General features: G+C 39.1%; 1 gene segment (V, D, J or C); it reads left to right on the forward strand.

The window, feature by feature from the left end:
* Window positions 1-6,396: 6,396 nt before the first annotated feature.
* Window positions 6,397-7,013, forward strand: LOC122704649. The segment is given in 2 exon segments: window positions 6,397-6,502; window positions 6,718-7,013. Coding segments are annotated over 2 exon segments (345 nt in total).
* Window positions 7,014-23,948: the final 16,935 nt, after the last annotated feature.

The following is a 23,948-nucleotide window of genomic DNA, read 5'->3' on the forward strand; positions in this document are numbered from 1 at the left end:
CTTACATTCATGGAAGGGCATTTTTAAATTACTTTAAATTAAAGAGAAATTAATTAAGTTAAATTACTCTTTGAGACATTTGCATTCAAATTCTCACATAAGTAAACATACACATTTATTTATCATTCAAGTGTTGGGAGGTAACCACTATTTACCAGGTATTACTGGATCAGAAATTTTTGATCCAGTCACAGAGGGGCAGCATCTGCTAACATAGACCCTCCCCTGAGGAAAAAGGGTGGGTAACATGGTGGTAAGTGATGGGCTGTCCTCAAACTGCAGTCATTCCTTTCTTTTTTATTTCCCAAAGGCAGTATAGACCAGGTTTCTATAGGTCTGGAAGAAGCTGATCACAAGGGAAACCCTCTTCAGGAGCAGGCAGATTCAGCAACTCTTTTTTGAAGAGGAAGAAAAGGGAGATGCTACTGTTAGCACCAGTGTTGATCTTAAGGATGCAAATATCACATGAGCTTGGGGTTTTCCCTGATTGCTCCTTGAAAATTCAGCACAGAGGAATCTTATCTGCAGGCAACTGTAGGAGGGTGGAATTTTCTGATTGAGAGCAGGATGTTGAGAAGAAAATGAAAACTAAAAAGTGGGAGATAGAGTTGGGGAGAGAAACAGGGAAAGAAGGAGAAAATACACAAGACGAATGAGAGAGACCATGACAGCTGAGAGAATAAACATCTAATCAGACTTTTCTCTGTTAATTCTCACTGCTTTTCTTAACAGAAATGAATGGGACAACAGAATCATTTTCCTGAATTCTTGCTCCTGCAGAAGGAGAGAACTTCACCACATACTGTAATTACTCAAGCACATTTAACAGTTTAGAGTGGTATAAGCAGAGGCCTGGGGGCAGTCCTGTCCTCTTGATGATATTAGCTAAGTGTGGAGAAGTAAAGACGCAGCAGGAGACGGACAGATCGGTTGGAGAGTCCAGACAGCACAGCTCCCTGCACCTCTCGGCTGCCCAGCTCTCAGATGTAGGAACCTACTTCTGGGCAAGGGGACAGTGCTCTGGAAGCACCTGCTGTCTCTCCCCAAACCTTCACTGTGGGCTCCGGAGTCCGCTCCTCCTCATCTCTCCTCAGAGCAGGGGCCAGACAAAAGCTGAAGTCATGATGTCTATGAAGAAATTGAATTTTTAATTAAAAAAATCCTTAGACTCGGTGTCACTGATGAATTCTGTCAAACACTGAAGAGGAATTAGCATGAATTATACACAGTTTCTTACAGACAATAGAAAGAAAATAATTCTTCACTCATTTTGTGAGTCTGATATTACCCTGATGCCAAAATCAGACAAAGACCATAAAGAACTGAAAACCACAGGGAAATATCTTTTATCTTGAAGACAGACACAAATTTCTTAAAATATTTTAGCAAGTAAAATTCACTGATCTGTAAAATGAGTAATATACTAAGCACAAATGTAATTTCTTTCAAGGGTGCAAGACACTTTAATATTGAAAATCAATGGATAGAATTCACCATATTAGCAGGGTAGAAAAGAAGAACCATATCATCATATTAATCTAGTCAGAAAAAAAGGATTTGCAAAAATTCAGTAGTCAATTATGATGAAAACTCTGAGAATCACAAGAATAGTGGGGAATTTACTCAATAGCTAATGGTATTCTTACTAGTAAAAGACTATAATTTTCTCTAAGAAAGAGAAAAAAGCCAGAGTGTCCATTCTTGTCACTCTTTTGGCAGTGCTAGATGTTGGAGCAAGTGCAAAAAAGAAAGTAGATGTAACGATCTTATAGAGTTGAAAGAAGAGGTAAAACTGCCACTATTTGCTGGTAACATGATTATCTATGTAGAAAATACAAAGACTCTACCCCTAAATTTATACTAGGAAAATCCAAATTAAAACTACAAAGAGACACCACTTTCACATATATCATAAGGGCTAAAATTAAAAATACTGACAATACCAAGTTCTGGCAAGGATGCAGAGAAGTTGGGTCACTCATTCGCATTGCTGGTGGGTGAATGGCCCAGTCATTCTAGAAAACAGTCCAAGAACTTCAAATACACTTAAATATTCACTTGCATAATTCTTAATACTGGAAATCAACCAATGATCTTCACTGAATGAACAGATAAATATCTTGTAGTACATTCACACAATGAAATATTATTTATACATCTTTCTCAACTTCAAGAGGGTTATTTTGCAATAAATCATTTTAAGTTGAAACAGTAGGAAGTCAAAAGTTCATTTAATACAGGAAGGAGGTCTATAAAAGAGTGGAGATAAATATATACATTAAAACTGATTCACTCTGCAGCACTGTAGAAACTAACATTGTAAAGCAACTATACTCCAATGAAAGTCAATTAAAATAAAAAAAAAAGAAAATCCATCTAATATATTTAAGCTAGCTTCCCTTAAATGTGGCCAATACTTGCAATAGCCTACAGTTGGGAAAAAAAAAATCATCTCACACAGTCTATTTTATACTAAAATGATGAAAATCTTATGTAATGTATTGAATACTGTACTGAAAGTGAAAATCAGGATGGTTATATGGGTGTGAAATGGCTGTAAATGTGTTAGTTGTTTATACTCATGATTTTGAGGCTGGCCAGAAGCTCAGCTCACTCTTGCTGCCCAGAATCACCAGGAAACATAATACTGCATGTTGCTAGCCCAGGAAAAGATAAAATTTCAATATTCCAAGTATGGTTTCTATTGAAAGCATACCACTTTCTCACTACTGTAAAGTTAAAAATTCTAAACTGAATTATCATAAGTTGGGGACAGTCTGTAGTGATTAAAAGGAACAGACTATTGATATATGCAGTGGTCTAGCTGGATCTCAGGATGTTATGCTGAGTAAAAAAGTCAATCTCAGAGGCTACATGGTATATGATTACACTTATTGGATTATTATGACTGTATATGTAGTGTGATTCTGCTTATACAGCATTCTCAACAGGACGAAATACAGAGATGAAAGGACATCAGCAGTGACCTGGATTGTAAAGAATTGCAGGCCTCGGGAGGGTGTGCAGAGAGGGTTTCTTTAGAGAGATGGAAAAATTCTATGTCCTGATTTTAATGGTGGTGACAAGAGTCTATACATGTGATAAAGTTTCACAGAGCTATGCATTAAAACCAGAGTGCATATAAAACTGAGGTATCAGATCGTGATCTGTATTTTAATAAAATTTTAGCAATATAAATTTCCTGGTATGTATATGTAATTATTATATTAGCATATATATTTTAGAACCTCAAGCTGCTCTCCAGGCTGCTGCAATCCATTGTGGTCACTTCTGCTTAGTTACAAATAAAAGGAAACCAGGACATCAGCAGACTTCAGGGATTTTCAAGGGTTGTGGAGGTGGGGATGGTCTGCAAAGTAAGTTCTTTAGGGTGATGGAATGATTCTGTATCTTAATTTTAGTGGTAGTAACAAGAACCTACAAATGGGATAAATTTCACAGCTATGCATAAAAAGGTGGATATAAAAACATGTGATATGTATAATAAAATGATACATATAATATATGTATTATCATTCTTCTCCCAGACTGCTCTGGGCATTTGTGGTCTCCCCTGCTTCCTTGTAAATAATTAGAAACCAGGACATCAGCTGCCTGTCACTCAGAGTTGAAATGGGACAGAAGAGTAGATGGTTCAACTACATGTAAACTCTCCTCCCTGCATAACTCATTAATGAGTTCTTTTGACATCAAATTTTAAGAACTGGCACTGTTTTGGAGACTGTGTCTATACTTCCTTTTCTATTTGCTAATTTGCTTTTGGTTCTTTTAAATTAATTCATCTATTAAGATGATGAAACTAAGTAGAAGATTGAGAGATACATACTTCATGATCTTGCACAGTATACAAAACTTCAGTCATCAAGTTCTGTGGTATTGACATATACTAAGTGTTTGAACAGGACTGGAAAAGGTCAGTTTTCATTCCAGTCCCAAGAAGGGCAATGCCAAAGATTGTTCAAACCATTATGCAATTGTGCTCATTTCACATGCAAGTAAGGTTATGCTTAAAATCTTGTAAGCTAGGTTTCAGCAGTGTGTGAACCAAGAACATCCAGATGTACAGGCTGGGTTTCAAAGAGGCAGAGGAACCAGAGATCAAGTTGCTAACATTCATTGGATCATGGAGAAAGCAAAGGAATTCCAGAAAAGCATCTACTTCTACTTCATTGACTATGCTGAAAACTTTGTGTGGATAACAACAAAGTGTGGAAAATTCTTAAAGTGAAGGAAATACCAGCCCACCTTACTTGTCTCCTGAGAAACCTGGATGCAGGTCAAGAAGCAACAGTTAGACCCGGACATGGAATAATGGACTGGTTCCAAATCGGGAAAGGAGTCTTGCAAGGCTGTATATGGTCTGCCTGCTTATATAACTTATATGCTGAGTACAACATGTGAAATGCCGGGCTGGATGAATCACAAGCTGGAATCAAGATTGCCGGGAGAAATATCAAAAACCTCAGATACGCAGAAGATACCACACTAATGGGAGAAGATGAAGAGGAACTGAAAGGACTTTTTGATGAGTGCAAAAGGGGAGAGTGAAAAAGCTGCCTTGAAACTCAACATTCAAAAATCTAAGATCATGGCATCTGGTCCCATCACTTCATGGCAAATAGAAGGGGGAAAAGTAGAAGCAATGACAGATTTTATTTTCTTGGCTCCAAAATCCCTATGGACAGTGGCTGCAGCCAGGAAATTGAAAGATGCTTGCCCCATGGAAAAAAAGATATGACAAACCTACAGGTGGGCTAAGTCGCTTCAGTCGTGTCCAGCTCTGCATCCCTGTGAACCGTAGCCCTCCTGGATCCTCTGTCTGTGTGATTTCCCAGGCAAGAATACTGGAGTGGGTTGCCATGTCCTCCTCCATGGGATCTTCCTGACCCAGGGATCGAACCCACATCTCTTATGTCTCCTGCATTTGCAGGTGGGTTCTTAAACCCTTGCGCCTCCTGGGAAGCTTAAGATGGCATATTAAAAAGCAGATACATCACTTTGCTGACAAAGGTCTGTATAATCAAAGGTATGGTTTTTCCAATAGTCATGTGTGGTGTAAGAGTTGGACTATAAGTAAGGCTGAAAGCTGAAGAATTGATGCTTTTGAACTGTGGTGCTGGAGAAGACTTTTGACAGTCCCTTGGACTGCAAGGAAGACAAACCAGTCAATCTTAATAGGAATCAACTGTGAATATTCACTGGAAGGACTGATGCTGAGGCTGAAACTCCAATACTTTGGCTACCTGATGCGAAGAGCCAAATCACTGGAAAAGACCTTGATGATGGGAAAGATTGAAGACAAAAGGAGAAGGGAGAGGCAGAGGATGACGATTAGATAGCATCATTGACTCAATGGACATGAATTAGAGCAACTTTGGGAGATATTGAAGTACAGTGTAGCCTGGTGTGTTGCAGTGCATGGGGTCACAAAGAGTTGGACACAACTTAGTAACTGAACAACAACAACAAAGTGTTTGAAACCTGTGGATACCAACTTTTGTAGGAGAGCATCACGGCATTATGTCACAGAAAGATTTGGCATACTTAACTTGAATTTGTTTTACAAAGAGAAAAATAATGAGCCACTAACAAGTGAGACTAAACACTTTGGACCACTGACACAGAAAATGTGGCATCAGGACAATTCCAGGACGCATGGTCTAATAAATGTAATTCTGCTTGTGGAGGGGACAAGAATGAATATCCTGGTCTTCCTCAAAGTCTAATAAATAAGACTCAATTTCAAATTTCAAAAGAATATTTGATTCCTGTATAATTTCATTCAAAATTTAAAACTGAATAGACTCTGAAAATCAGATGGACTGCTTTTTCGTCACTTATGGTGAAGTAACTTTATTTATTGAAAAACCTAAATAGTCATAGAACTCAATACAAAGACAAAGAAATACAATAATTATTTTGAATAAAATTTCCATTTACCAAGAAGCCTAAGATCTGCAAGTTTTCTTAAAGAGTCATTAGATTCTGGATGGAGAAAAGTAAGTATAGGCTAAATAAATGACCAGTTAATAGATAACAGAACATTTCATAGGCTATAGTAAATTATATTTTAAATCAGCTGGAAAAACCATTTTGCTGAATAATTATCAATGTATGTCAACTTGCTTAATATTCAGTTCCCCTCAGCTTAAATTTTAATACTGATTGCTTTTTTTCATGCCTTCTTTCAGGATCTGATTAATTTAAAGACCAGGGAAAAACAAGTAGACAAAGTAAAGGTTTGTGGTGAGCCAGACTTTTTCCCATGCATGCACAGACCAGGTGGTCTATGAACATGACACCCCCACTTCCTGTTGGGGGGAGTCACACAGGTACCGGGTAGTGTGTATATGTGCTGCCGGGCACTGAAAGACACTGAACTCTCAGCCTGAGGCAGAACTCAGCGCATTTGTTCAGGGAAATCCATGCCTCATGCCGCTCTCCAGTCTCCTCTGGATGTTTCTGGCCTTCACCCTCCCTGGTAGGGATGCTTCCAAACCCGGATGTGATTATTCAGGGTGAAAGGAATGCACACAGGCATGTGGTGCTTCACAGGGACTTGGGGAGGAAAGGAAAGTTGGAGAAAAGCAAGCAAGCATCTTATGATTTCAATTTTTTTTGTCTTTGGGTCCTAAATAAATCCTACACTATTTTATTCACTGCTTCATCTTTGTTTTCTGATTTTTTTCCCCACAGCATCTGGTGTGGCCCAGAAAGTTACTCAAGACCAGCCAGATATATCCAGTCAAGTGGGGCAGTCAGTCACCCTGAATTGTCGGTATGAAACAAGTTGGAGCTATTACGAACTTGTTTGGTACAAGCAACTCCCCAGTGGACAGATGACTTACCTTATTCGTCTGTATTCAGAAAGCAGTAACGCAAGGAACGGCCGCTACTCTGTAAACCTCCAGAAAACAGATAAATCCATCAGCCTCATCATTTCATCCTTAGAGCTGGAAGATTCTGCAAAGTACTTCTGTGCTCTTTGTTAGCTCACAGTGCTTGAAGTAATAGGAAAAGCTGTACAAAAACCTAGAGCTTGATAAGAGAGAGCCCCCTCTGCTGCAGGACCCCAGCTGAAGTTCACACCCACAGACCCCAGACAAGAAATGATAGTCCTGTGGTTGTTTAAGTTGTGGTCTTGATCAGAAGATTTAATTCTAGATAAAGGCTCCTTTTATGTCTTTGGAAACAGGTGTCCAGAGTAACTTTCTACAAATACATTCTCCTCTTGAATTTTTGACTTTAAGTCAACCATACAGGACATGTGTAAAGTTGTCTAAATTTGAAAACTTGTCCCACAATACTTTAAACTGGCAGTTTTACTTCATCACAAACCTGGGTCTAGTTGTGTGGAGTCAGTATCAAAACCATTTGCTTAGTCACTTCCTCTTAGACTTTGTGTCAGGGCACAATCAGAAAAGCAGAACCATGAGTGATGTAGAATAAGAGATTAGTTATAAGGACTAGAACTCAGGTAATGGCTAGAACTGGTGGACAAGTCTGTACAAAGCTATTATTTTTATATCTGATGTTGAGCCTGAATTCACTTTAAGTGAGCTTAGAGTAATGTTTGTAAAGGAAAGTTTGGTGAGGACGAAAGCATGGACAAACTGTGACACATAAAGTCGTACTTAAACTTTGAGGATGCTTGGAACCCACAAAGACCTGTCTGTCTCATCTCCTTCAGTCTCACAATAGTGGGTGACCTTGAAGAGAAGTGGCTGTCATTTGCCATCATGCTACATGCATACTTGGCCCAAGACAAAGAAGATGAGGAGGACTTCTAATGGGAAGTGGAGGAGTTGTGAGTCAACAATAAGATGAGCTAGTTCATCAGCAGCAATGTAGAAAAAGCATTTGCCAAAATCCAATAGTCAACCATGGTGAAAACTCTAAGAAACACAGGAATGATGGAGAAGTTCCTCAACAGCTCTTAGCATGTTTACTGGTAAAAGAATCTATATTTTTCCCTAAGGAAGGGAACAAAGGGAGAATATCCACTTTAATCACTCTCCTTCAGCACAGTGCTGGATGTTGTAGCCAGTGCAGTAAAGCAAGTAAATATATAAACAATCTTTTAAGCCAGAAAAGCAGTCAAATTACCACTATTTTCTATCTATGTAGAAAATCCCAAAGAATATACCCTCCAAAACTCCCACAACTAGTAAGCAGGTTGGGAAGGTCTCAGGATATATAAGGTGAACACAAAATCAAATGCATTTCTATATACTAGCAATAAACATGTGGATATCTAAATTAGTAATATAATACAACTTACAATGGCTCAAGAATGACCCTAAACCCTTAGGCATCAATCTAAGAAAACATGTACAGAACTTATACACAGAAAGCTACAAAACACTGGTACTTCCAAAAAATACAAATAGCCAATTATTCTAGCTATTATCCTAGAAAGACCAACTTTCCCCCCATGGAGCTGCATAAGCATCTTTAAAAATGAAAGTGAAAGTCACTCAGTCATGTCCAGCTCTTTGCAACCCTATGGACTATACAGTCCATGGAATTCTCCAGGCCAGAATACTGGAGTGGGTAGCCTTTCCCTTCTCCAGGGGATCTTCCCAATCCAGGGATTGAACCCAGGTCTTCCACATTGCAGGTGGATTCTTTACTAGCTAAGCCACAGGGGAAGCCCCACAGAGCTGCACAGGCACTTTTAGAGAAAAAAAAATTGATGACACATGCATTATGACCTCTTTTTGGACTTGATTCTGTTTACTGACTTTATTTTATCCTCATACCAACAGACCATTCTATCTTAATTACTGGGGCTTCATACACGTTTTGAAATCTGGAAATGCAAGAGATGTTTTCTTTGTCTTATTCAAGGCTTATTCTAGGTTTTTGCACTTCCACATAAGTTATACAATAGCTTCTATCACAAGAGATTGAGGCAATTTGCTTGGGATTGTGTTGAATTTATGAATTAATTTGGGACAAATCAAATTGATTTGGGACAATTGACATCTTAACATATGGAGTCTTTGGATCCATAGCCTCTTTATTTATTCCCTCTCTAATTTCTTTTCATTAATGTTAAGATTTTTGTAGAGGACATGCATTGTTGCTCTTGTTTAGTCTCTGTCGTGTCCAACTCTTCTCAACCCCTTGCACTGTAGCCCGCCAGGCTCCTCTATCAGTGGGAATTTCCAGGCAAGAATACTGGAGTGGGTAGCCATTTCCTTTACCAGAGGATATTCCTGATCCAGGGATCGAACCCCCATTGCCTACATTGCAGGTGGATTCTTTACCGGCTGAGCCACCAGGGGTATTTACCCTTCTATCTGAGGAACTTTTCAAAAGGTTGACTTCTGGTGGGAGTTTAGCTCTGCAGTCTGTTTATTCAGTCACAAGAGGGGGCTGCTTCATTTGGAAACAGTGTTCCTTTCTGACTATAAAGGAAAGGAAACACGTTTTCCATTGATGTTCCACAGAAAAGTGAAAAACAATGACAGATTTTCACTGTCTTTAGATAAACTGATTTTATAATCCTTTGTTGAGTGCATGTGGTCAAGGATTCAGGGAATCATAGCCTTATAGCCTAAACCTTTTCCATGTACCTCCCTAAACACTGCTTTCCCATTTCCCACCCCTGGTTAACTCTTTCCTTCCCTACTCCTTATGCCCTTTCCTCTTCACTCCTCTTTTTCTGCCAGGATCATCCACCTCCACCCTTCTCCACCCCAGAGAGTTTGCTCTCCCTTCCGTCTTCTCTCTCAGTGTCTGCATCCTTGGTGCTGAGCACCTACAAACGTGGGCACAAAGGGCCTTTAAGGACAATTGTTCAAGGAGGACGAGGAGAATGCCATCCATGTCATCAGTTACTATATCAAGAACCGATGCCTTGAGAAATGTCTGCCTAGATGGAGACAGATTCATGATTCCAAGAACCTTTTCAGGACACTGAGCTCCAATGTCCGAGCTCAAGACGTTTAGCTTTTTTGTCTCAATGTTACTAATATTTCCTGTCCCTCGGAACAACCACAGCCTACTTTGAAATCTCACATACATTTGCTAGAATGTGAATGGCAATTTTCATCTCTTTACATTATAGAGCTCAGTAAAGCTTTCTGGGATTAAACAATGTTTTCCACCTACTTCATGGAGCATCAGAAAATTTCTTTGAAGAAGAAATGATAGAACACAGGTTCTGGATAGACACACCATCATGATCAGTGTTCCTTTTCCAGAGCCAGACTTTAAACTTCACAAGGGATAGCAGTCGGCACGCTGTGAACTGGGGATGTCTCGCCTTCTTTGCAGGATGTGACTAAATCAGGGGAGGAAGACCTAGACGAGGAACTGCTTGATCACTGGCTGACAGATCCTGGCAACAACACACTGCAACAGACACCTGCACTGGTTGTAGGTCTCTACCAGCAGCAGTTGTTTCTGTTCTCTGGAGACAAGCCCAGGAGCAGACACAAGTGTGAGCTCTGAGCCCACAGTCCTGGTTTGTCCTTGAAGTATGAGGCTGGTGGTTGGAGTAACTGTTTTTCTGACCTTGGTTAAGTGTTCTGTGTCTACAAGGGGTTGACTTTGAGGCCAAGGGAGCATAAAGCGTCATTTGCTCTCTACTCTCCTTCCTGTGTTTTATTCAGCTTTATAGCAATGGAATTGAGAACAGATCTATGCATTTGCTAGTGAGCACAAACTTCTACATGACAGGTTAATCCATAGCCATGATCCCAGAAGAGACCTTAGCAGTAAGCAGGTTGGAAGAAATCTCTGGGGTTATTGAGCCAAGGACCCATGGGATAAACCCTATAGAGTTCTCAGATTCTTGCCATGTGTCTTTGGTCCCTATATAATAAACACCAATGATATTTCTCAGGACATAGATAAAAACACTGGAGTAGGGAGTAGGTCCAGACAGTTTGGGGAGTGTTGTGCCCTTGATCCACAGGATTACATTGATTTGTTGTCAGGGGATAATTTTATTTTCTTGACCCTTTAGGGATTGTGATTGATGCTAAGACCACTCAGCCCAGCTCCATGGATTGTGCTGAAGGAGAGGATGTAAACCTGCCTTGTAACCACTCTACCATTGGTGGAGATGACTATATACATTGGTATCGGCAAAGTCCCAATCTGAGTCCACAGTATGTCATTCATGGCTTACAAGGCACAGGGAACAACAGCCTGGCCTCTCTGACCATAGCTTCAGACAGAAAGTCCAGCACCTTGGCCCTGCCCCAGGTCACCCTGAGAGACATCTCTGTGTACTACTGCGTCCTGAGAAGGACACACTGGGACAGATGGGGCTGCACCTGTGCAGTATCTCTGGTGGGAAGAAGGGGGGACACCGTGGGGGAGCAGTCACGAGAGCAAATCTAGAGCCATCTAGAAGGAGAGTCAGAGAGCAGTGAGAGATGAGGAAAATGAAGGGAAGGGAAAGGGAAGAAGATGGATAAAGAAAAGAAGAGAAAGAGGACGAGGAAGAAGTGCTTCATTGGTTGATGTGGCTGTGAATGACAAGGCAATTAAGAATCATAATTTTAACACAGGAATAAAGTGAAGAGGTATTAATAATTTGTCATAGCTCCTCCTCGTGTCAATAAAATGTTGGTTTCAGTGTGTTAAAGATGAAAAGATAAGGAAAACACAAATAATTCTCCTGTTCCAAAGGCTTCTTTCATTTGGACCCAGGACAAATCCACACTCAGAAACGCATATTATTACAGTTGTTTCACTTGCAAATTGATCTTACTCAGAGGAAAATCTAAAATGTTATTTTGTTACTACTCTAGAACCCGCATGTTTATGATAAAAAAAAAGTTTTAAGGAAACAAAAACTAAGTGAATATTTATTTTTAATCTGTCTAGAAGTTCTGCCTCTATAAAGCATTTTCATCATTTTTTATATTCTCTAAGCGGCACATAGATCCATCTCATTATAAAAGTCTCAGGCAGAGCAAAAGTGAAGGCTCATAGCTGTAAATGAGGGAGATTCCTCCCACTGTCCTTTTCTGACAGTTTAATGTGTATCATATCAGCCTGTTTATTTCAATTACATATATTTTTGCACAGCTCCCCAGGTGAAAGGCTTCCCCTTGATGAAAATGAAAGAGGAGAGTGAAAAAGTTGGCTTAAAACTCTTCATTCAAAAAACTAAGATCATGGCACCAATCCCATCACTTCATGGCAAATAAATGAGGAAACAATGAAACAGTGAGAGACTTTACCTTGGGGGGCTCAAAAATCACTGCAGATGGTGACTGCAGTCATGAAATTAAGACACTTGCTCCTTGGAAGAAAAGTTATGACAAACCTAGGTAGCATATTAAAAAGTAGTGACATTACTTTGGTGACAAAGGCCCATCTGGTCAAAGCTATGGTTTTTCCAGTAGTCATGTATGCGTGTGAGAGTTGGACTATAAAGTAAGCTGAGTGCCGAAGAATTGATGCTTTTGAACTGTGGTGTTGGAGAAGACTCTTGAGAGTTCTTTGGACTGCAAGGAAATCAAACCAGTCTATCCTAAAGGAAATCAGTCCTGAATATTCATTGGAAGGACTGATGCTGAAGCTCCAGTACTTTGGCCATCTGATGCAAAGAACTGACTCATTTGAAAAGACCCTGATGCTGGGATAGATTGAAGGCAGGAGGAGAAGGAAATGACAGAGGATGAGATGGTTGGATGGCATCACTGACTCAATGGACATGAGTTTGAGCAAGCTCCGGAAGTTGGTGATGAACAGGGAAGCCTGGCCTGCTGCAGTCCATGGGGTTGCAAAGAGTCGGACACGACTGAGTGACTGAACTGAATTGAACCCCAGGTGGTGCAGTGGTAAAGAATCTGCCTGCCAACGCAGGAGACACAACAGAGGCAGGTTCAATTCCTGGGTCAGGAAGAGCCCCTGGAGTAGGAAATGGCAGCCCACTCCAGTATCCTTGCCTGAGAAATTCCATGGACAGAAGAGCCTGAGCGGCTACAGTCTAGTGGGTCACAAAGAGTTGGACACAATTGAATACACACACATATATCTTTGCCCATCACTTTATGCAACTGCATACACATTTATACACATACATACAAATGTGCACACACAGATCAAATGATTTGCCGTTAAATTGAATTTATTTGGATTTTTCACACTGTGCCTTTTGATTTTCATTTAATAATGTCCTGGAGCTCTTTCTACAGTTTAAACAAAGTGGAGTGGCCCACTACATTCTTTCTGATGCTTATTTAGTATTTGAAACATCTTATCATTAAATTAATTAATTAGTAATTATAATTATTATATGATTATAATGAAGACAACATCTTACAAATCTTTGTAGAATCTTACACATCTTTGTAGATTACATATCTTTGTAGATGTGTACACATCTTTGTCTTACACATCTTTGTAGAATCACTTTGGCATGTACATGAAAAATTAAATAGATATATGAATTAGATACTAGAAAATTTGACTAGATGTTCAATAAAGGGCGTATTTAAAATTTTTGGAGAAGTGGCATCTTGCCTTCTATATGCTGTAAACAGTCATACTTCAACAGAGTGAGAGGACGTATCTCGCATCCTCCACAAATAGGAAATTACCTGGGTTTTTTATTTTAACAGTCCAAATATACTTTATCTATACACAATGTGCGTGTGTGCTAAGTTGTTCCAGTCATGTCCGACTCTTTGCCATCCTCTGGACCGTGTCCTGACTGTCTCCTCTGTCCATGGATTCTAGGCAAGAATGCTGGAGTGGGTTGCCTTGCCCTACTCCAGGGGATCTTCCCAACCCTGGGATTGAACCTGTGTCTTTTATATCTGTTGCACTGACAGGCAGGTTCTTTACCACTAGTGCCACCTGGGAAGCCCCAATATGAGAAGAGGCTTTTTGTTAATCAAATTGATTCACTACTTTAGGATTGACAAGCACTGTTCTTCCTTGGGCACATTGCTGAATAGTGCATTTTTACATTTTCATTGACTTGTAGTTGTGATAACATGTTAACTGTGAATATCGACTGATGTCTAAATGAATATTTTTTTGTTATTCTTTTTCACCAAGTTAGGAGAATTCCTTGCATCTTTCCAGAGGACTCTATCTAGCTACATGCAATCATAATCTTTGAAACTATCTGGTGTCAACCTTATGACAAACAATAATTAAACACTTTAACAAAACAAGCAGAAATCTGTGCCATTTATCACAGTCTATGAAGAGTGTCAGAGATAAAGAGAAGTGTGTATTGGAATGAACTGAAGTTCACAGGAAGAGCCTAACAAAATAGTTGGGGACCAATTTCACATTTAATAATGATAGGAATGGGGAATAGAAAGAGGAAGGAAGGAAAAGAGAGAGGGTGGGAAGAAGGAAAGAAAAAAGGTAAATAGGAAGGAAAAATTTAATGAGTCCATGAATGAATAAGGATTTTTGAATACATTCTTGTCTTCATTATGAGATCCATGTGATGTCCTTTGACTTTCTTCTATTTTTATAGAAGCTCTAACTCATGTCTTCTATATTTTATTGCATCCCTAGCAATTGTCAGTAAAATGTTCAGCCAAGAACATTTCTTTATCCAATAAATGTTTATTGAGCAGCTACTATTCGTCAGGTACTATGCTAATTATTGAGAACACGTCAATAAATAAAACAGACAGAAAGATATGTTTTAGGAAAAGCAAAGTGAGGAAATAAGCAAGTGAGCTCTAAAGCTGGGAAGAGGAGGAAATGAGAGAAAAAGTGAGTGAAAGTGTCCTGAAGGGATATGCTGATCTTTGGAAAGTGCTAGAGCACCTCTCACTGTACTTTCCAAGACTTGAGTACAAGTATCTGTTACCTCAGATTTCACTCACAGACTCAAAACAATTTCCAAAGTATGATAAACATAGCCATTTACATTTCCACACACATCCTACACACCAGGACAGATTTCTCAGTCTTTTTGAATATCCAAGAATACGATGTGAACGATGCCACATTGAGGATTCTAATGTTTCACAAACTCCATCTGTTAGGCACATCTGAGATATTGATTCTAAGTTAGAAGAATATCTGATTCATTCTATCAAAATTGCATGAAATGTGCAACATACTAAGTGATTTCAAATTGACTTGCCCCCCGAAGTAGATAACATGTAAGAGGGTTATAAGAAACAAGTAACAAGTGTATACACATATGGCACATAGAAAAGACAATTTCCTGAACACAAAGAAAAGAAAACTTCTGAAAATAATTGATTGGGATAGTCAAAATAAATCATAGCCAGTGATTTATGACATCTTCTTAGAGACTTGAGCACCAGTTGATCTCGTTGTGGCCACATTCCTCTGTACTAGGACCTTTGAAGGCACATTTGATTCTACCCCTGATTGACTCTTTGCAGAGAGGAATGATTCACCAAGGAGTCTGACCTGTTTAATTTTCTACACTGACCTAACTACCTCTTACCATCCCATACTGCTTCCTACTTTGCCCTCTAAATCCTCATTCTATTGAAAACAAACATCCAGTAGCCCCTGTAAAAATTCCTTCCACATATCAGCTCTTTCACTTATGGTTACTTCTGGTCCTCCCTCATCTAAAACACTTCAAATTTAGAGATGAGAACAGCATGCTTGTCACTCCCACACCCCCCAAAAAACAGACTCTTGTCTTTGACCCTTTGAGACTGCCTTTTACCCCTACTTTTCCCTATTCCTTTCATCACTCTCATCTTTATAAACATCAGACACTCTCTGTGGGAACCATGTTTCACTGTTTGCTCGGAAATGTCTCCTGGAATTGACTCTCACTCATTTCCTCCTCCTCGCTTGCTCTCCCCTGCCTTGAAGTTAGATGTTCTGGTTGACATGTCAGCACTGCAGGGTGCTGTTCTGTATGATAAACAAGCCCCCCTTTCTTCAAAGGCCTTTCTTTAGGACTCTGGTGTGATTTCCTCCAGACCTCCAAGAGGTCGCTTCCTTAGCCCCGAGTGCTGGCCTCCGTCTGGCTTTCCTGCTCTCAGTTAAAGATCACCTGACACGTTACCAACAAACGCGGCGCCCGGCGGTTCCTCAGAGCTGCTCTTCCCGAGCCTCCCCGCACTGTCTCTTATGATCCTGTGTGTTTGTGAGAATCATTCAGTGCGACGCCACCACACTCTCCCTTATATATTGAAGATGTACACACGTAAGATTCTACTGTAACCTAAAACACTCCTTGACTTAAATTCACAGAGAAACCTGAACTCGTCAACTTGGAAGTCTATCAGTTAGGATCCCTCTCAGTCACAAACTCCCCATGGCCACACTCCAGGAAGATGTGATGATGTTTCTCCAGGTAGATGCCCCTCCACCTCTGAAATCTTACATCCTGTCTAAACCTTGCATCCTCAGATTCCTACACTCATATACTTCTGCTGCATTCGTTCTTTGACTCTTTATGATCATTTAGTCCCCAGATCTCTTTATTGTTCTTATTTCTCAGAAGTTTCCAATCTTTTATTTCTCTTTCTACAGTATCTAAACTTCACAGCCTTCCTTCAATCAGTCTTTAGTCACTAACTTCATTGTTTTGAGTTAATTCTAAGTCATATCAATGATCTTATTAATTCCTAATCATGGACTAATATCTGCCTTATGTACCCCATTGGGGTAATGATTAAAAACACTATATTACACTGATACCATGGAATACTGTTCAGTCATTATAAAGATCAAATTTAAAAAATCTACTTTCTTATATACTTTGATAAAGCAGAGTTCAAGAAAATCACACAGATGGGCAGGCTGGTGTCACTGAAATTGTGATCACCTCCAATACCAGCTAGACCCACAGTGCCTCCAAGAAAGTATTCTTTTTCTCTGTAATCATTTCTCATTGTCAATTCCTACAGTGACTTTTTCAAAACTTCTCACACTCATCAGATTTCTTAACCCAGGATCTCTTCTATTAATTATCTTGGAAGGTACTTAATTTCTACCTACAAGAAGAAAAAATTCATTAAATTAATAGATGTGTCAACTTTCTGCCTTCATACCCTGAAATAATACCGAAATCCAAACCAATTCTTTCCTCCTTCATTCCAATAAAATTGGAAATAACTGTTTCTCCTCACAAATTAATTCTCTTACCTGTGATCCATATTCCATCCTGGCTGTCTCTTCAGAAGTTTGATCCATTGTTTATAGAACATTTCCAAAAACATGTAAATATATCTCAACCTTTAAAACCCCTACGATTACCACTTCAACATCCTTGTCTTGTTAGAACCATATCTTTTCTCCCCGTCACGGTTCATTCAGCCTCTGGAAAGAGATTTCTGTATTCCAAAATGTTTCTCCTTTGTCTTGTCTCTACTACAGTTGAGTTTCTGCTGAAAGACTCAAATCATGATCTTTGTGCTGCTAAAAGTCAATAGACACTTTTTAGTCATCATCTCACTAGGTAGACATTTTTTAGCATCTGCTCTGATGGACAGTCCTTCCTCTTTGAAACTCCACTTTCCTTCTCTTTCAGGACACCAGTCAATTTTGATTTGCCATGTACCTCTCTGGACCACTTTTGAGGTTTCTCTGATACTTTTTTCTACTGGCCATCACGTCAGTGTTTGACTTCCTTGGAGATTTTCTTTACTTTCTATTCTCTTGTGAAGTTTGCTCTGAGTGTGTGTCTTGGTGAAATTACATTTATTCTAAAGAGTAGTATTGTCAGTAGTTGTCAGTAGATGACAACACAGTGGAGTCTAATTGAATTAGGTTCTAATCCTTATATGTCCTTGGACAAATCATTTAACTTCTAAAGGACTTGAGTTATTAATGGCCATAGTGCTGAATTGTCAGTGGCCAATGATACAGATTCTTGAATCATACCAATGGGACAAATTCCAGATCACTTACTGTAATCTTGAACAAATTACATCCTTCCTTCCTTGCTTCAATTTTCTCATCTATAAAAATAAGGATAATTTACTTTATGTGATAATGTGATTATATAATCACATAAACTATTATATTATAATAGTTTTTATTAAATTTTTCTTATATTTTTATTATTATATTTTATATTTTATATTATATTTTATAAAATATACAAAATATATGTTATATATTTATAAAATTCTATGTTTTATTTATTAAATATTTATATTATATTTTATTATGTTTTATTACTATAATAATATAATAATATTAATTACAATATATATAATATATATTGTGGTTATATAATCACAATAATTATTTAATTCATAGTATTAAAAGAGCCTCTTAGTAAGCAAACCTCTGAAACATTCTCATAAGTTTAAAATGCTAAGTAATTCAAGCCTAAATAGGAGCAGAAAGGAGATGGGGCAGAAAATCCTGAAGACTCGATTTGTTTCTTTTGTTGACCTGCAGAGGGTGATGTTGCATAAACTGTGTTTGTCTCACTCCTATGAGCTTCTTTATCTTACAGCTCATTGAAGTGCATATTTGAACAGGCTCAACGTCTGGAGCAGTCATTCTTTTTTTTTTTTTTTTTTTTTTAGGAGCAGTCATTCTTAAGGAAGCATTTCTTACTGGTAGTAGCTAGGATTGCCTAAACAGGGATCTCTTTAACTCTCAGATTTTCCCAGTTACAAGGACTCAGCACACTCTGGCACATTCCTTCCTGCTCCTCAAGGGAGATCTTCCTCCCTCTGTAGCCAGGCTCTCAGTGACTCTTCTGCTACTTGGAATGCTCTTCACAGCAAGTAAGTAACATTATATTCCATGCTTCTGCCTATATAGAAGGGATTTTGTTCTGAGGGTGTCTGAATGGAAACACTGTCTCATTATAGATAGGTGTGTCCTGGATTCACTGATGCTGCATTGCTGTTGCAGGAGGAACTGGAGCCCAGTTAGTGACCCAGCCTGACCATCACATCAGCGTCTCTGAAGAAAACCATCTGGAGCTGAGATGCAACTATTCTTATGGTGGATCTATTTCTCTCTTCTGGTATGTCCAGTACCCCAGCCAAGGCCTCCAGTTTCTACTGAAGTATTTATCAGGGCCCACCTGGGTTAAAGGCATCAAAGGCTTCGAGGCTGAATTCAAGAAGGATGAAAAATCCTTCCACCTGAAGAAAGCTTCAGCCCATGGGAGTGACTCTGCCAAGTACTTCTGTGCTCTGTGTGACACAGCGCCTGAGTCTGCAAGGGGAGCTGAACAAAAGCCTTCTCAGACATTGTAGCTTAAAACACTCAGGGTCTCAGCCTGACCTGGTTTTAGAGAGGTCTCTGCTCTGATGAAAGTGAGCAGAAGGAGAAGCAGAGTCCTGGGGAGTGCGTGGTCCCGAGGAGAAACAAGATTTTCAATGAGTCCCTTGTTCTACATCTATGCAAGACCCGACCTGGAACAGGCTTGAATGAATAGTCTCCTTTTTCGTGGTGACGTAGCATTCTGAAGGGTCAGGATTCTAATTTAATGTGTTGCTGTTGTTGTTTAGTCACTAAGTCATGTCCAGCTTTTTACAACTCCATGGATGGCAGTCCCCCAGGCTCCTTTGTCCATGAGATTTCCCAGGCAAGAATACTGCAGTGGGTTGCCATTTCCTTCTCCAGGAGATTTTTCCTGACCCAGGGATAAAACCCATATCTCCTGCTGGGCAGGCAGGTTCTTTACCTCTGAGCCACCTGGGAAGCCCCAGTTCAATGTGAGCAGCACTAACCTTCTGATCGTTCACCTTCTGAACTGTCCTCCAACACGTTCCTCCCACAGCTCTCGTTTACAGCTGAGAGCACCTCCGTGCTGTCCACATCTCTTGCTGTAACTTTAGTGATCTTTGACTCTTATTGTTTTCTCACTGCTTACATCTAACCCAGAAAGAAACCCAGTTGGCCGTATCTTAAAAATTAATGCCAAATTGAACCACCACTGCCATTTTCACTGCTACTTCTTTGGTCAAACCATGCTCATCTCTCAAATGTATTACTCTGAAACCCAGTTTACATATTATGACATAGACACTCTTCAGCAAATGGTATTGGGAAAGTTGGAGAACTGCATGTAAATCAATGCTGTTAGAACATACTCTCACACACCACACACAAAAATAAACTCAAAGTGGCTTAAATACTTAAATATAAGACACAGTACTATAAAACTCCTAGAAGAAAACATAGGCAAAACATTCTCTGACATAAATCTCACCAATGTTTTTTCAGGTCAGTCTCCCAAGGCAATAGAAATAAAAGCAAAAATAAACGGATGGGACCTAATAAAACTTACAAGCTTTTGTACAGCAAAAGAATTCATAAACAGTGCAAAGAGCCAAGCTACAGACTAGGAGAAAATATTTGCAAATGTTGTGATGGACAAGGGCTTAATTTCCAAGATATTCTAGCAGCTTATATGACTCAATAACAAAACCACAAACAACCCAGTGGGAAAATGGGCATATGACATAAATAGAAATTTCTCCAAAGAAGACATGCAGATAGCCAACAGACACGTGTAAAGATGCTCAACACTGCTAATTACTAGGAAAATGCAAATCAAAATGACAGTGAAGTATCAGTTCACACCAGGCAGAATGGCCATCATCCAAAAAATCTGCAAACAATAAACATTGGAGAAGATGTGGAGAAAAGGGAACTCTTCTACACTGTTGGCGGGAATGTAAACTGGTGCAATCACTGTGGAAAACAGTATGGAAATTCCTCAAAAAACTAAAACTAGAGTTCCTATATAATCCAGCAATCTCTCTCCTGGGCACATACCCAGAGGAAAAAGAATGGTCCAAAAAGATATCTGCACTCCAATGTTCACTGCATTATTCACAATAGTCAAGACATGGAAGTAATCTAAATGCCCATTGACAGAGGAATGGATAAAGAATATATGGTACAGGTATACAATGGAGTATTACCCAGCCATTAAAGCAAATGGCACATACCCAGAGGAAAAAGAATGGTCCAAAAAGATATCTGCACTCCAATGTTCACTGCATTATTCACAATAGTCAAGACATGGAAGTAATCTAAATGCCCATTGACAGAGGAATGGATAAAGAATATATTGTACAGGTATACAATGGAGTATTACCCAGCCATTAAAGCAAATGAAATAAATGCCATTTGCAGCAGCATGGATGGACCTAGAGATTATCAAACTGAGATAACTAAATCAGACAGAAAAGGAGAAACATTGTGTGACATCCCTTATATACAGAATCTAAACAGAAATGATACAAATAAACTTATTTACAAAACAGAAACATATCCACAGACCTAGAGAATGAACATATGGTTGCCAGAGGGGAAGAATGAGGAGAAAGGTTAGGGAGTTTGGGATCAACACGTACACACTGCTATATATTAAATGGATAACCAACAAAATCCTACTGTATAGCACAGGGAACTCTGCTCAATGTTATGTGGGAGGGACGTTTGGGGGAGAATGGGTACGTGTATGTGTATGGCTGAGTCCCTTTACTGTCCACCTGAAACTGTCACAACATTGTTGATTGGCTGTATGTGTCAGTCAGTCGTGCTGACTCTTTGTGACCCCGTGGACTGTAGCCTTCCAGGCTCCTCTGTCCATGAAATTTTCCAGGCAAGAATACTGGGTTGGTTTGCCATTTCCTACTCGAGGGGAATATAAAATAAAAAGCTTTACAAAAGTAAAGTCGAATAACTTTGTAAAAGTTAATTTTCATACAGAAAGTAAAAGGCAAAAAGAAAATCTATGAGCGTCATCTCATAGAAATATTTACTATGCACAGCTCAAGTCATTTTCTAATTTCCTACCCTGTCTACCCTCTTCAACTTTTTCTTGGTGTTTCTCTGGTATTGTATGTACTATGCAGCATGTATTATGCAAAACTCTTTGAGTATGTATGTAATTCAATTATAATCATAACCTGGAAAGTAGAAATAACCCCTGGTAAGTAAAGCAATATAAAGGCATTTAAGAGGGTAGGTATAGGCATATTCCAACTCAACTGAATTACAGCAAAAAAGAAGTTAATAAATATTTTAACCTTAGTTTTGTTACTTGTATACTGGGGTAGTTACAAGAAAGAAAGGAGCCACAGGACAGTGTTCAAAAGATAGCATATGGAAAAATGAGTCCAGTCTGGCTCATTTGGAGACTGCTATGACACCCATGGAAAGAAAATAAAGATTCAAAGTATATGGCTTTTCAGCAAGATTCTGGACCATTCTGAATAGCTGTAAGTCAGCAGCCAAAATGTTTTTGGTTGCTGAGTATTTTGGAGGGAAAGATTTCACTTCTGAATTTCAAGTATAAGGTGACATGTTTTGATATGGTGGGCTCTAGCCCTCTAGTTTTCTCTATCATGTAGTCACATGCACTTGAAGAAAATTACATGATAGCTAAAATAATTTTTTTTAAATCACAAATCTCTCACTATTATGACTTTGTGAGCCAAGTATTTGAGTGTGAACCTGGAAACTTAGCAGCCATAAAGACTTCATCACCAGAACTGAACCATCTGCTCTGATAAACGGGACAAGATCTTATACAAGAGATTGTTACTGTGAGCAACTAATTCACTTAAGGCATGTTCTTCAAATTTTACAAAAAGAACAAAAGAGAAAAATGGGAAAAGCAAGTTATTTTTATTATTGATTTCATCTAGGTCTTCACAAAAACCTTTCTTAAATATTGGAAGTTAATACATCTTCTTTTCCCTAGAATGGTTAACCTGTGACTGCCCTATAAGCTCACTCTCATGTAGCTCATTTCCAAGTGTGCATGTGTGACCCCATGGACTATAGCCAGCCAGGCTCCTCTGTCCATGGAATTTTCCAGGCAAGTATAGTGGAGTGGGTTGCCATTTTATTCTCCAAGGGATCTTCCTGACCCAGGGATTGAACCAACGTCTTTTGCATCTCCTGCATTGGCAAGCAGATTATTTACCACTGTGCCACCTGGAAAGCCCAAAAGCAATAGTATATATTGTTTGTTGACTACTTGTTCTCTCTCACTCTTGCTATGCTAACCTTTAGCCAGAGTGTATTTCCGATACTTCACCACACTGTGGACTTTGGACATAACAATGTGACCATGTTTGACCAATAAACTGTGAGTGGGTATTTATATCCTAGTTAAAACTAAATATATTTACATGATATGCCTTCTTTTGTTTCTTCCCTGCACATACCAGATAGTGGTTGTCCTTTCAGGTTTTATTCCATAATGTGAAGCAGACACAAGTTTCAGAATGAAGAGACAACTCATGGGAGCAGACCTGAATCCCCTTGTGTGCAAGAGCAGAGCCACCGTGTTGGGATGGCAGCTGACCCACAAGTAACACACAGTGGACCATTCATTAAACTTGTTCCTGTGAGCCACTGAGATTGTGAGGTTCTTTGTACTAAGTCTTATGCTAGCCAAAGTTGACTGATACATGAAGTCACATCAATCCTGTCTTCTAAATATCTCTCACATTCAACCACCTCTTTTTAGTTGCCTTGTTACTATCCTGGTTCAGGTTCTCATAATCTCTCACCAAGTTGGTTGGAATAACTTCTTAAATATATCCTTTACCCATGAGCTCCTACCACTCCAAACTCTCTAAAGTAATCATTCTAAAACACACTTTTGGATTAGATTGCTATTCTATTTCAAGACCTTCTGTAGCTCACGATGACCCACAAATGAAAATCAAGGTTTCTGTGGCCATCTACAGTATTACTTCCAGGAAGTTTTCATCCTCATCCCCACCACTACCCCAAGATTTCTAAACATCAGACATAATGAACTCATTTTAATATTTTCTTCTCATATATATTATTCTTTTCTCAAGTTTGCAAAAGCCTACTCAAACTTCAGGACTCAGTAAATGTCACATTTACTTTATAAAAGATTTTACACCTTATATTTATTTGTCTTCTTCCTCTTATAGTATTTTGTACACAATTTTGCAAAAGCAATATTTAAAATGTTATGAATATTGTTTGGTTTTTGACACTTTACTAGTACAAGTTCC

The sequence above is a fragment of the Cervus elaphus genome, chromosome 12, assembly GCF_910594005.1.
Source record: "Cervus elaphus chromosome 12, mCerEla1.1, whole genome shotgun sequence".
NCBI classification, from domain to species: domain Eukaryota; kingdom Metazoa; phylum Chordata; class Mammalia; order Artiodactyla; family Cervidae; genus Cervus; species Cervus elaphus.